Below are 12,272 nucleotides of genomic sequence, written 5' to 3'. Positions count from 1 at the left end.
TCACTGTTTGCCTGGAGTGATGGGAGACTTGGGTCACTGCAATGATGGGCTACAGGGGCTGCAGTGGTGTGTCCAGGGATGCAGGTCTATGAAAAATGGCCTGGGGATTTGTAGCGTGGTTTTGCCAAGTACTGAGGCACTCCTGCCCCTGCAGGTACTGGGGGGAAGAAGCAGTTTTCCCTCTCCCAGACAGAACTGGGAATTTCCTTTTTCTTGTTCAAGTCATTCCCAGGTTTTTATTTCCAAAAAATTACAAGGCGTACCCCAGAGCTGAGCCTAACAAAGCCTGGATGTTCTAATTTCTGTTCCCTTGGAGGAGGGACACCCTGAATCCATGTCTCTGAGAGAGAGCCTGGTCTAGAAACTGTGTCCTCGCTCTGACAAATACTCAATTTCACCTCTGCTTCCATGAGGAAAAGAAAAGCAGTGCAGCAACACCAGGGGCCACCACACTGGGAACCCTGTGGATCTAACACTGAGTGGATCTGACACTGGTACGATTCCCCACAAGCTTGCAAATGTACAGAATCACAGAATCAGTCAGGTTGGAAGAGACCCCTGGGATCATCGAGTCCAACCATTGCCGTGACACCACCATGTCAACTAGACCATGGCACTTAGTGCCATGTCCAGTCTTAAACCCCTCCAGAGACGGTGACTCCACCACCTCCCTGGGCAGCCCCTTCCAATGGCTAATGACCCTTGCTGAGAAGAAATGCTTCCTAATGTCCAACCTGAACCTCCCCTGGCCAAGCTTGAGGCTGTGCCCTCTTGTCCTATCGCTAGTTGCCTGGGAGAAGAGGCTGACTCCCACTCCACTACAACCTCCCTTCGGGTAGTTGTAGACTGCAGGACACAGGACACAACTGAGCCAGAGATCTCTCCGTTCAAAGAGTTAGCGAAGGCCAGCAGATGCCCACCACTGTCTCTGGGGGTCGTGGCCATAACCTTCACCCTCAGAGAGTCTCTGCACTGGCAGAAAAAGTCAGTGCCAGGCCCAGCTGTACATGGGGAGGGCAGGAGAGGGAACACCTTCCACTGGTGTGATCCATTTTGTATCAGGCCTTCAACGACATCGAAAAGGCTGGAAGGTGGAACACTGCGTAAGCGAAGGCGGCACAGAGCTTCCTCCACAGGCTTCCCCACCAACCATGGCCATAACCGAAACCGCTGCGAACAAAACGAAGGGACTCACTTGATTCTCTTCAGGTTTTGCATTTCCAGCAGGACAGCAGCTAGATTTATCAGGCCTGGATCTCCAATCTCGTTGTGGCTTAAACTTTAAAGAAGAGAAGAAAGGCTGTGTTGTAAAGGAAAATGCGAAGCGTCAGGCAACGTAAGTGATCTTATTCAATGTCTCCCATCTGCCAGCTGACACCTCTGACCTTGGCAGCAGAATCAAAGAGCTGCTTGTCTCAACTGTCTCATGAAAGACTAATAGCTGTTAATGAGGCTTTAAAAAAAATTGCAAAGAGCAATCAAAATCACTGCATCTTGTTAATGGGTGGGAAATTACTTCAGCCAGGATACCAAAACAGGCAACAGCTGGTTATTATTTTCCAAACTACTACAGTGGAGAATGGACAGAATCTGGCCAGAGAGAGAGGGGAAAAACCAGAGCAAGCCTGGGGTTGGCTCTAGATTCAGATCTTTTCAGAGTGGGGAAGTGCTGGGTCCAAGGCTCTCCCAGGAGAGAAGGGGCCCTCTGACCCACTTCTGGATCCCAGGGATTCCAGAGAAGATTTAAATCCAGAGGCTCATTAATCCATTTTCTACGTGACTGCAGCAGAGTGGGGTCAGACCAAATTCTGCTCTTCTGAACATGAAGCTCTGATTTCCTCTAGCCCATGGTACCTCATACACAAGCATTTTGCAACCTCTCTGCTTTGGTTACAACATCGTGTATAAGCACATCTCGGTCTTTCCAAATGTTGGCACTAGTGGTCACCTCTCTGCTGTGAGAGACTGCAAGAATGGAGAAACTTACTTGATTTCCTCCAGGTAGTGCATATTCCTCAAGGCTTCTGCGAGTCTGGAGCAGCCATCGTCACCAATACTGTTATGGTTCAAGCTGGAAACGACATCCCCAGGAAAAGGGACGTGAAGCTAGTGTTACTCAGTATCACAAGCTGGGCTAGAGGCAAGCTGCAGTCACATACTTACATAAGCCTTTTCAGAGATGGCATTTCACGAAGTCCCAGCACCAGCTTAGGAATGGCAGCACTGCTGAGTTTCATAGAGCCCAGGCTAAAAGACAAAATAACACAGGAACAACTAACTACCCATGGGCAGTCATGCGAGCACTCGGAGCAGAGGAGAGAAGAACAAGGGTGGAAGGGAAGTGGGAGTGTATTCTAGTCCCTGTGAATAGCTTTCAATTTTGTTCTCTAATGCAATTCTACTGGACGTGTTTGGACCCTGATAAAATACCAAAGGAATTCCAAATCCCTGGAGCAAGAACCCAGCCCCTCATGGAGCAAGGTGCCACTGTGATGGCAAAGCTCTCGCAACAGGGACACACACACAGTCCAGTGGCACTTCAGAACAGAAGGATGCCTTACATGCAGGGGCCTGGAAAAGCCACCTGTGTAGGCCGCCAGATCATCCTCCAGGAGTGAAATGGTGGCTCTGGGATTGCTGCACGGGAAACACTGCCTCGCAGCTGGGACATGATCCGTGCAAAACCCAGCACTTCTCCACTGGACATTCCCCGCCACAGACTACTGATCCCTGTCTCTCTCACCCATTGTTCATTGCAAATAAAAAGGAATTGTTGCTTCTTCCTATCTGAAGTCCTCCAGCCATCAGGAAAACTACATCTGTCCACAGTACAGGCACAAGAGAGGCTGCAGTTTAACTAAAGCTTCTAGAAACTCTTGGCAAACTCTGGGCAGCGTGGTGACAACACACTCACTTGAGCTCTTCAATGGCCTGGCAGTTCTGCAAGCCCGTGATCAAGTAATCAATTCCAGTTGGCATAATACTGCTCGAGGTCAGCCTGCAAAACAGCAAGGATCAAAGAAGGAGGTCAGGTCTCAGCACACTGAGAAAGAGGAGTTTACCTCACCAACAGGCAAGCTGCCCCATCACAAACCCCAGCCAGCACAGACATCAGGGACCAGTAAGTTTGGGGAGATTTCCACACCTCTTGTGTACAGGACTGCAAGGACTAGGTAGTTCAGAGATGTTCACATGATGCACATGTACCAAACAGCACAGTCTCTGCCTGGGTCAACCAACCCCCAGCATTTCACTGGGCAGAGATGCCTTTTATAAGCCTGCCTCTCACTTACAGGCGGCTGAAGAGGGCTGTGAAAAGGACTGAATGTTGTTCATACCAAAAAAAGCTCTTTAACGTAGTAGGGTAGTATAAAATTATCCTCAATGTAAACAAGAGCCGAGTTCTCAGTCTCAAATTGCTTTTACTTCAAAGAAGGGGAAGAGGAAAAAACTTCAAAACATGCACACGATGCCCTTATAACGACCTTTAGCATGAACTGCAGAGAGCGGTTGAGTTCACGACCCAGACATGGCTCAGCAGAGATCACAAAGCTCCTGGCCATATTCCAGACAAAGAACGTTTCAGAGAGGATGAGGGTGAGGCACAGGGTTGAGCAAATGATGGAGATGTGGAAAAGACCATATCTGGGGACATACCCAAACTTCTTCAGCTTCGGAAGAGGCAGCAAAATCCTGACTAGCATTTCTGCTTCATCATTACGGAGCTCAACATGAGACCATCTGCAAGAACAGAACAACAGGTCTGGGCTATGTCCATTGACGATGAAAGGTCTGTACTAAGCCCACAAGTAAATCACGCCACTGCTGGGACACTGAAGTGTTGTGACATCAACACTTGACAAAGTCCCATGGGAGTTTCCAGTCACGATAAGAGAGTACAGGTTACCTTGGCACAGGGCAGGTTTAGATGTCTTCAAAGGATACCCCAGGAAGCCACTAGGTCTATGGGTCTTTTCTGTTTTCCACCCAAACATGCTAAGTAGGAGACCCAGAGGGCAGGGAGTGGGACCTTGCCCTGGCCTCTCCCCTGCCCTGCTGTGTGCTCTCCTGCACGCAGGGACAAGCTACTCCCTTCCCAAAGAAATCCTCTACAACGCCTGGCGACTCACCTCAGTTCCTGAAGCTGAGCACATTTTTCACGAACCCTTTGGCAGAAGGAAGCGTGCTTGATCTCTGGCTTGTGCAGGTGCAATCTGCAGGATACAAACACACAACACAACTGTCAGCGACCATCAGCAGATGCCCACTGCGGCATCTCGTGCCCCTTAGGGCCAGGCTTAGGAACAGATCAGAGCTTTGCTAGTGCCCTCCCTGGGCTCTCCTGCTATGTCCCATCTACACCACAGTCCAGTGTACAGAGACACGGCCTTTCCCCAACTGCACAAGAAGATGGCTGCCACCTTCTTCAGCTACACAAAGGGAAAAAGACACTAATGCTGTTCTCTCTCTACACATTCATACAGAAGCCAGCACGTCTTAAGAGTCTTCAAAGTGCTCCTGTCTCCTGAGGGCTCCTGGTCCTGCAGGGAAGATTTTTTAGGTAGATTTTTTTCAGTATGGGCCTGAAGGAGGGTGGCCCAGAAGACACATGCACGTGAATAAGGTTCCTTCTGAATGTGTGGCACAGAAGCACTCTGAGACTGAACCCATGGAGACCAGAGCCTCAGACACTCTGAAGATATTTTTCATCCCATGGTGAGTTTCAGAACAAGCAGAAAATAAGGACAAATAGTCACTCTCTCACCTGCTAACGACTGATTCCACCTTCTCCAGACAGTGTGGGAACCTCACGCCTAATTGGAAGAGGGTTTTATCTTTACATATCCTGGAAAGGTAGAGATTAGAGAACATCGTAAGCTGTGAACTCTTGACGTACAGCAAATGTTGTTTTCCAGAAGAAAAGTCAGGAGGACTGGATGGCACAGGGCTACGCTGGTGCATGAATGCCAACCACCCATCTCTGAAGAGGTTTGCAATATTTAAAGTAGTTCCAAAGCCAGCTTAATCTGGGCACCCTTTCTCCCAAGGAAGACCAGGAACATGGGTCTCCGTTCCACTGCACCTACTAAGGTGTGTGACCACAAACCTCCTAAGCACTTCTACCCACCAAATATTTGGGTCAAACTTGCTTCAAATTGGCTAATGGCTTACAAATGCACTGGAGACAGAGAATAAAGAACAGAAGAGCAAGTTAAAGTGCTGGCTTCAACCCCATTTCCTTAGAAGTATCAGGCTAAAAAGAAAATATCTAAAAGATACAGAACTTGAGGTGCTACTTACGTGATCTCAGTAATGTTTCCACAGGCCCGGACAGCCAGCTCGAGAAGGTCTGTGACACTTTCTTTACATACCCATGGCTCTTCTATGCTGCAAAGCAGAATACAGGCAGCTCTGCTTTATTCACACGCACTGATCCATCCCTGCCTCTGTCAGCTGAGTGCTCAGCACTCCAATACACATGGAACGGCTGCTTTGCTCATCAGAGTAATGTCTACATAGGAAAGAGGGTGCAAACTGGCAACAGAGACGCAGCCCAGCTTCCCTGCAGAGGAGGACACGAACGTCAGCTTCCCTCCTGCCTGCCTACCGCTGACAGCAATGAGAGGGAGCCTGGCCCTTGTGCTCTCATGCAACACATTTTGGGAGAAGTGAAGAATTCGTTACCCCCGTAAAGCACGGGGTGCTCTGGCGAGACCGAGTTAAGGACACAGTAGGAATGTGTTCACCAGAATTAGCAACCCTCTCGGCAAGGTAGGTAGAGGTCTAGAGAGACAGTACAGTTTATGGCCCCAGCTTTATGTGATGCTTAGTAGGAATCGAGGAGTTAATACCAACAACTTAGAGCCACCCACAAGAATTTCTCAGGCCAACGCTACCTGTCTTTGGAAGAAGCACAGTTTACTCTTGGTTTTGATGAAAGGAGATCTTGGATGATCAGACCAGCCTCAGATCAGTGTCTAAAACAGAACAGTGACACAGTACCTGATTTTCAGCGGACCCGGATTTTTCCTCAGTGAATGCAAAAGTCTCTCTGCAGCTTGGACTGTCACGTTGTTATTTGAGGATCTAGAAACAAAGGTCATTGTCATGAATGGCTTACAAAGGAGCCCAGCCAAATGGGTCCCAGCAGCCACTAACTCACGTGTATTCCGTCAGACCAGTGCACTTTTCCAAGAGCGAGCACAGCTTTTCTAAGTGCTCTGGCTGAAAGTTGCACTCTGTGAGTCTGAAAGGATGCAAAAGAGAACAGTCTTAGTTCCCTCCAAACAGTTCAGGCTTTCTGACCCAGAAATCTCAGGCATCACAACCTTTCCCCACAGAGAAAGAAGGATGGCACCGAAACCTTAAATGCCTTGCAGGGCTTCCGAAAAAGATTGTGGCAACACTTCAAAAGCATCTGTTGAGATGTTCTGATACTGCATGGTGATGGTGCAGCTTTCTGTAGCACCCTGTCCTGTGACAGGGGCTGTAGGGACACCTACGGCTTCCTAGATGAGGAAGGGTCAGTGGGGAAGCAGTGAGAGAAAGGGATGTGGGATTCTCTGTGACATGAGAAAACTCTTCTCAGAAAGTGAATCAAAGGAAACTTATATCTATTAGTATAAAATATCACCGTGCCAGGAGCTAGGGGGTACAAGAGGTTTGGTCTGCCTTGTCCCTATAAAAAGGACACCACCTTTGTCAAAGAAATCACCAAAGAAAATCTGTACCGTTACCTCAAAATCTTTCTTGGGTCATCTCTGCTTGTCAACTTGATGATTAAAGTTGCTTTGGAGCACAAACTGCACCGAGAAGACACGTGAGTGTAAGATTTGGAGGGGAAATGACTGGTTTTCCCAGTGGTCAGAGTTTAACAAAACATCAAACTGCACAAAGCAACACAGCGCAGCAGAGAGAGAGGCCCAGCTCACCTCTCCCTACAATAAAGCAGCCCAGGGAAACGCTTCAGTAAGGTTTCACTAATGCCAAATCGGCATAAGGCAGCACTGGTGGCTGGAGAAGCAATCCTGAGCTGCCCTGCTCTTATCTGTCTCCTCCTGTTCCGGCACTGTCTGCCAAGCTCTGGGGAGAGTTAAAACAGGAGACTGATCTGCTTTAAAATAGCCCAGCCAAAAGATTCAGCACCCACATTTAACTGCAGGAATGAATAGTAGTGACCCTGGTTAAATGTGGTTCATGACAGACTCTACATGAACATACACATCGATAGGGGCAGACCTGCAGCACGGTCCAGCCTTGTGACTGGAATCCGTGAGAAAGAGCAGCTCATGCCAGTGCAACAAGCCCAGAACCCACGGGCTGTTTTTGCCAGAGAGGAAAGGAGATAAAAGACACAAATCCAAGTAAAGAACATTGGAAATTGCTTTCAACAGTCTCACTCTGAAATCTCACCATACTGAAGTGAATTAGGGACTACATTTTTAGAGAGCAAATGCTGACTCCTGCCCTGAAGAGGTTAATTTACAGACACACACAAGACAACAATTAGTACAGCTGAATACCTGTGTCTTTATACACAAAAAAGACTTGGCCCTATGGAATAACAGTTCTGCTAGCTTCCTCCTTGGCAGCTATGTTTGGCCAGTAGAAACAGGCATAAACAAAAGCTTTGCATGCACTTATACATAAAGGTAGTTGAAAACGTGGCCCTCGTTATTATTACCTGAAGATCACAAACTTTATGATAATTAAGAGGAAAATACATAGGGAAGAATTGAAAACTGGCGAGGAGAAACACACACCTGACTTGAACTTCAGTGGTATTTCCAGATGTGGCAAAGGCATTTATGAGATGCAGAACTCCATCCTGAGAAATCCTGTTATGGCTGAGACTGCACAGAAGAAAAGGAAGGTTTTTCAGGTGTTAAGAGTCAGGGTTGTCCCCAGGCTCTTCAGCCACAGAGGCGAAATTCGAGTTGGCACCGAAGGCAGAGCAGTTTGTGGGGTGCTGGGCCCCTTCGGCTGTGCTAAATGCACCGAACCCCTCCAAGCCCCAGCACTGATGACACGGGGGACACAGCCAGCTTCCAGCTTGCCTCTTGCACTACAGATGCAGCTGGCTGCTGGAGCAGTTGCTTCCCCACCAGAAAGGGTGGTGCAGGGCATGGCTAAGCTCACAGCACCTGTGGGCCTTGAGTTATTCAAAGAGGACAATGTATACAGCAAAGGGATGAACTGAAAACTCAGGGGACTGGGTCAGCTTCTGTCCCACTATCCCGCTCTGGGCCCTGTTACCTCCTGCTGACACTAACAGAAAGACTTTTACTTACTTCAGCAGGTTTTGGATCAGACTCTGAGCCACCCTGGCCTGGAGGTCTTGAGTTGTGCTCATGGCTCAACTCAGACCTTACCTCCTAAGGCAGGAGTGGGCAAGAAGCATGACAACCAGCTTTGGGAGGGATCGTGTGAACACCTTTCTGGTAGGGCACCTCAGACTCACAGTACGTTTTCTTACTTGAGGGAACAGGTAACAGGCACTTGACGCAAGTGATCCAAGAGGCACCGCAGGCCTTCATCTCCCAGCTGATTCCTGGAGAGGCTGAAAGGCAGAAGAACAAGGTGGCCAACCAAAACTCAGCCTTTTAAGTAGCAATACTCCTCTGAGAAGCTTTGAAGAAAAAAGCCAAGCTTCCTGGACTCAAATCCCAGCTCAACCATTAAAGGTCTGTCTAAAACAAACTCTGGACAGGTTAGATAGATGGGTCGAGACCAGTGGTATGAAATTCAACAAGCCCAAGTGCCGGGTCCTACACTTTGGCCATATCAACCCCATACAGTGCTACAGGCTGGGGGAAGAGTGGTTGGCAAGCAGCCCAGTGGAAAAGGACCTGGGGGTAGTGGTGGACGGCCAGCTGAACATGAGCCAGCAGTGTGCCCAGGTGGCCAAGAAGGCCACCAGCATCCTGGCATGTATCAGGAATAGTGTGGCCAGCAGGACTAGGGCAGGGATCGTCCCCCTGGACTCGGCACTGGTGAGGCCGCACCTCGAATCCTGGGTGCAGTTTTGGGCCCCTCACTACAAGAAAAACCTTGAGGTGCTGGAGTGAGTCCAGAGAAGGGCAACGAAGGTGGTGAAGGGTCTGGAGCACAAGTGTAATGGGGAGCGGCTGAGGGACCTGGGGGTGTTTGGCCTGGAGAAAAGGAGGCTGAGGAGAGACCTTCTCGCTCCCTACAACTGCCTGAAAGGAGGGTGTAGCGGGGTGGGGGTCAGTCTCTTCTCCCAGGTAACAAGTGACAGGACTATAGGACACAGCCTCAAGCTGTGCCAGGGGAGGTTCAGGTTAGATATTAGGACAAATTTCTTCTCAGAAACGGTTATTAGGCATTGGAATGGGCTACCCAGGGAGGTGGTGGAATCACCATCCCTGGAGGTGTTTAAGAAAAAATTAGATGTGGCACTTAGTCCCATGGTCTAGTTGACACAGTGGTGTTAGGTCAAAGGTTGGACTTGATGATCCCAGAAGTCTCTTCTGAGATTCTGTGATTCTGCTGTCCTACAAAACTACCTTATGCATAAGCTCCAGAGCAAGATCAGATTAAGAGGTTTGAAGACAAGCTCAGAGCAGAGCTCAGATGAAGCAACAAATGCCTCAAAACAGCCACAGAGTGAAAATCCCAAGGAAGCTGTCCCACCAGCTCAAGCCTTCTTAAATATATATATATATATATATGACCTGTATGATTACTTATCAATTTTGGTTCTAAATAATCTGAATGAGCACACACATGGACGCAGACAGGCTGGGAAACCCCAGGCAATGCTGAACCACACCGACCCAGCTCTCCCTCAGTGACTCCTGTTCAAGCAGCCCCACTTACTCTACTTCTGCCAGCCACCCGTGCTGCTCCAGGACTCTGCAGAGCTCATCTATCTGCCCTTGGCCGATGGCACAGTCTGTCAGCCTGCGTATGAGACAGCAAGAGAGTTAAGGCACAGCGAGCCACCAGGTTCAGCCTGAGCAGTGAGAACTCCCCATCAGCAGCTGTGTTTTTACACCAGTCTCGTGCAACATTCACCAAGATGAATGCCCTCAACTGTGCCAGTGTTTGATACTTCTCATAACACCTCTGTGAGGTTAGCAATGACAAACTCCACCTTACAGGTGGGAAAACAGATATTTTCACATTTTTTGCCATCTCTTTGGTGCCTAACTGGAGACATGCTAGTCTTCTTTACAGGGGCACCCAGCAAGCATCCGTCCCAAAGAGGCTGAAGACATGTATCGCATACACATCATGCTGATGCTCATATGGAGATTATCACCCAGAATTTGAGGCACACACTTGAAAAACACGGTGGCTAGGGCTCAATTCAGTTGCTTGTGCAGCAGAATTTGGTGCCACTCAAGATGATCATGAGTAAGTCCAGTTGCCACTCAAGAAAGGCATGGGCCTCTGCCATCCCAATGCATCTCAAATGGTACTGAGTTGCACTCAGGCAGCTTGCATTGAGCCCCAAAGCCTCAGCTACTAGCCAAAGCTCCTTGACTACCAGCCCATGAGTTCTTCATACAAGAGGAGATTTGGCTGCCTCCACTAGTGTTTCAAACCTAATCAAAACAAACGGATTATAATTGAGTGTTGTATGCCAGTACCTGCAGGATGGCTTTTGGCTTCGCACGCTTGCTCCTAAATGCAAAAAAGCATTTTCACTTGACCTGAAGCAAACATAAAAGACAGTCCTTCAGCACTGCTCTTCGAAGATGACAAGCTTTGTAGTCTTTTTAAAGCTGAGCTGCTGGGCTCCAAACATTCTGGGTGTCTTACCGGACTTCTACCGCTCTGACCCGCTCACAGAGGTTGATGGAGTTGATGAGTAAGAGAGTGCAACGTGGGGAAAATGTGTTATTCCTAATACTGAAAAGGAGGAGAAAGAAAGAACAACGAAATCAGCTCCCAAGAAGAAAGGTTCCCATACACACAGCCCAATTTTCCCATTGTTTAGCTGGATCCACCCCATTTAGCTCAAGATCAGTAAGCGAGGATCTGAAGTTTTGAGCATTGGCACCCGGCGTCCGTTTTAACTAAAGGAGAGTCTCCTTCAGTCTAAAAAGGGAGTACAGACCAAGGGTTTATACTGAACAATTCCTCTTACATGGGTTAGTGGTGGACTTGGCAGTGCTGGGTTAATGGTTGGACTTGATGATTTTAAAGGTCCTTTCCAACCAAAACGATTCTATGATTCTTCAGGGCTACTGGACTAGAGATACCCCAGACTGGAAGCAACCTCCTGAGTGAGCAAATTCAGTCTCTCGGCACGTTGCAGCTCCTCCATGCTACAACATCTTGCAAAAGATGGCCAACCTCCTTCTGGGCTTTCTGTCCACCTGGTGGGAGTGCCCTAGCCCCTGACAGCACCTCTCTAGCCTAAATTCCCAGTGTAAATGGCCAACATGCTGCCAGGAAACACTTTTGGTGTCGAGTGTGGCAGGATGCCAGATCCCCGGAGGGGCAGCAGTGTAAGATGCTGACCATGCACACAGGGGGTGTGCTGTCACTGTGTGTCAACCAACAAGTCCTACATCTGTTATGGATGCTGGAAGTCATGTTCCACAGGACCTGCTAAGTGAGGATTATCTGGGATGCTGTGCCTAGGGCGGGTATTTTTCCTCCTGTCCTTTTTTTTCTCTGTTTATCATTAAAGAAAAAAGGTTCAGTGCTGCTTTGGTTCTAGAAACAAGACAGCAATGGCTGTGAAAGAGCTTCTGCATTTTCTTTGCCTAGTTTGTTAATCTACAATTACTGATTAACGCTCCTGAGACACATTGTGGTATTAACACTTTCCAAACCAACGTTTCATTGCAGTAACCAAAGGGACCCCAAACATTACCTCAGTAGTGTCAGGTGACAGAGGTACGGTAGGAAGCTCAGTAATCTCTCAATGCTCTGGTCACTCAATGAATTTCCAGACAGACTGTAAAACATGGAAGAAAACAAATTCCAAGAGAAATTGGAACTATCTGTAAGTATTTCTATAAAATCTACACGGAGATGCACACACACATGTGCATGGGGGTGTTACGGGCAAGTTCTGAAAAAGGGCATGTCCAGAAATGCCCTGAAAAGTTGGGTGAGATTTAGTCCTTATAGACTGACCCTTGTGTTTCTCTACATCCTACAGCCAATTAATATGCCAGTTTTAAGACTCTTACTTTTCCATTACTGTAAGTTTATAAAATGATGCTACTGACATATTTCCTGCATGCAATACAGGTATTATATTATTTTTATTTATCATCACTCCGTTTCTG

The 12,272-nt window shown here is 48.2% G+C and overlaps 1 protein-coding gene across 6 annotated transcripts in view; it reads right to left on the bottom strand.

Annotated features, from left to right (window-relative positions):
• The window catches only part of NLRC5 (NLR family CARD domain containing 5), a 53,432-nt gene that overhangs the window by 9,063 nt on the left and 32,097 nt on the right, over window positions 1-12,272 (bottom strand). For all 6 annotated transcript variants that reach the window (XR_011049069.1, XM_068411210.1, XM_068411209.1 and 3 more), the window contains 17 exons: window positions 11,852-11,935; window positions 10,789-10,878; window positions 10,617-10,679; window positions 9,841-9,924; window positions 8,477-8,560; window positions 7,764-7,853; window positions 6,738-6,803; window positions 6,164-6,247; window positions 6,004-6,087; window positions 5,302-5,388; window positions 4,766-4,846; window positions 4,131-4,214; window positions 3,658-3,741; window positions 2,915-2,998; window positions 2,164-2,247; window positions 1,988-2,071; window positions 1,196-1,279 (listed from right to left, as the gene is read on the bottom strand). Coding sequence is in view for 5 of the 6 variants with exons in the window: in XM_068411210.1 (XP_068267311.1) it covers window positions 1,196-1,279; window positions 1,988-2,071; window positions 2,164-2,247; window positions 2,915-2,998; window positions 3,658-3,741; window positions 4,131-4,214; window positions 4,766-4,846; window positions 5,302-5,388; window positions 6,004-6,087; window positions 6,164-6,247; window positions 6,738-6,803; window positions 7,764-7,853; window positions 8,477-8,560; window positions 9,841-9,924; window positions 10,617-10,679; window positions 10,789-10,878; window positions 11,852-11,935 (1,401 nt within the window). In the remaining variant the exon portion in view is untranslated. The remainder of the gene's footprint in view (window positions 1-1,195; window positions 1,280-1,987; window positions 2,072-2,163; window positions 2,248-2,914; window positions 2,999-3,657; window positions 3,742-4,130; window positions 4,215-4,765; window positions 4,847-5,301; window positions 5,389-6,003; window positions 6,088-6,163; window positions 6,248-6,737; window positions 6,804-7,763; window positions 7,854-8,476; window positions 8,561-9,840; window positions 9,925-10,616; window positions 10,680-10,788; window positions 10,879-11,851; window positions 11,936-12,272) is intronic.

The sequence above is a fragment of the Nyctibius grandis genome, chromosome 12 (genome assembly GCF_013368605.1).
Source record: "Nyctibius grandis isolate bNycGra1 chromosome 12, bNycGra1.pri, whole genome shotgun sequence".
Taxonomy (NCBI): domain Eukaryota; kingdom Metazoa; phylum Chordata; class Aves; order Nyctibiiformes; family Nyctibiidae; genus Nyctibius; species Nyctibius grandis.
Note: the sequence above shows the minus strand (reverse complement) of the source record. Positions and strands in the feature narration are given on the sequence as shown.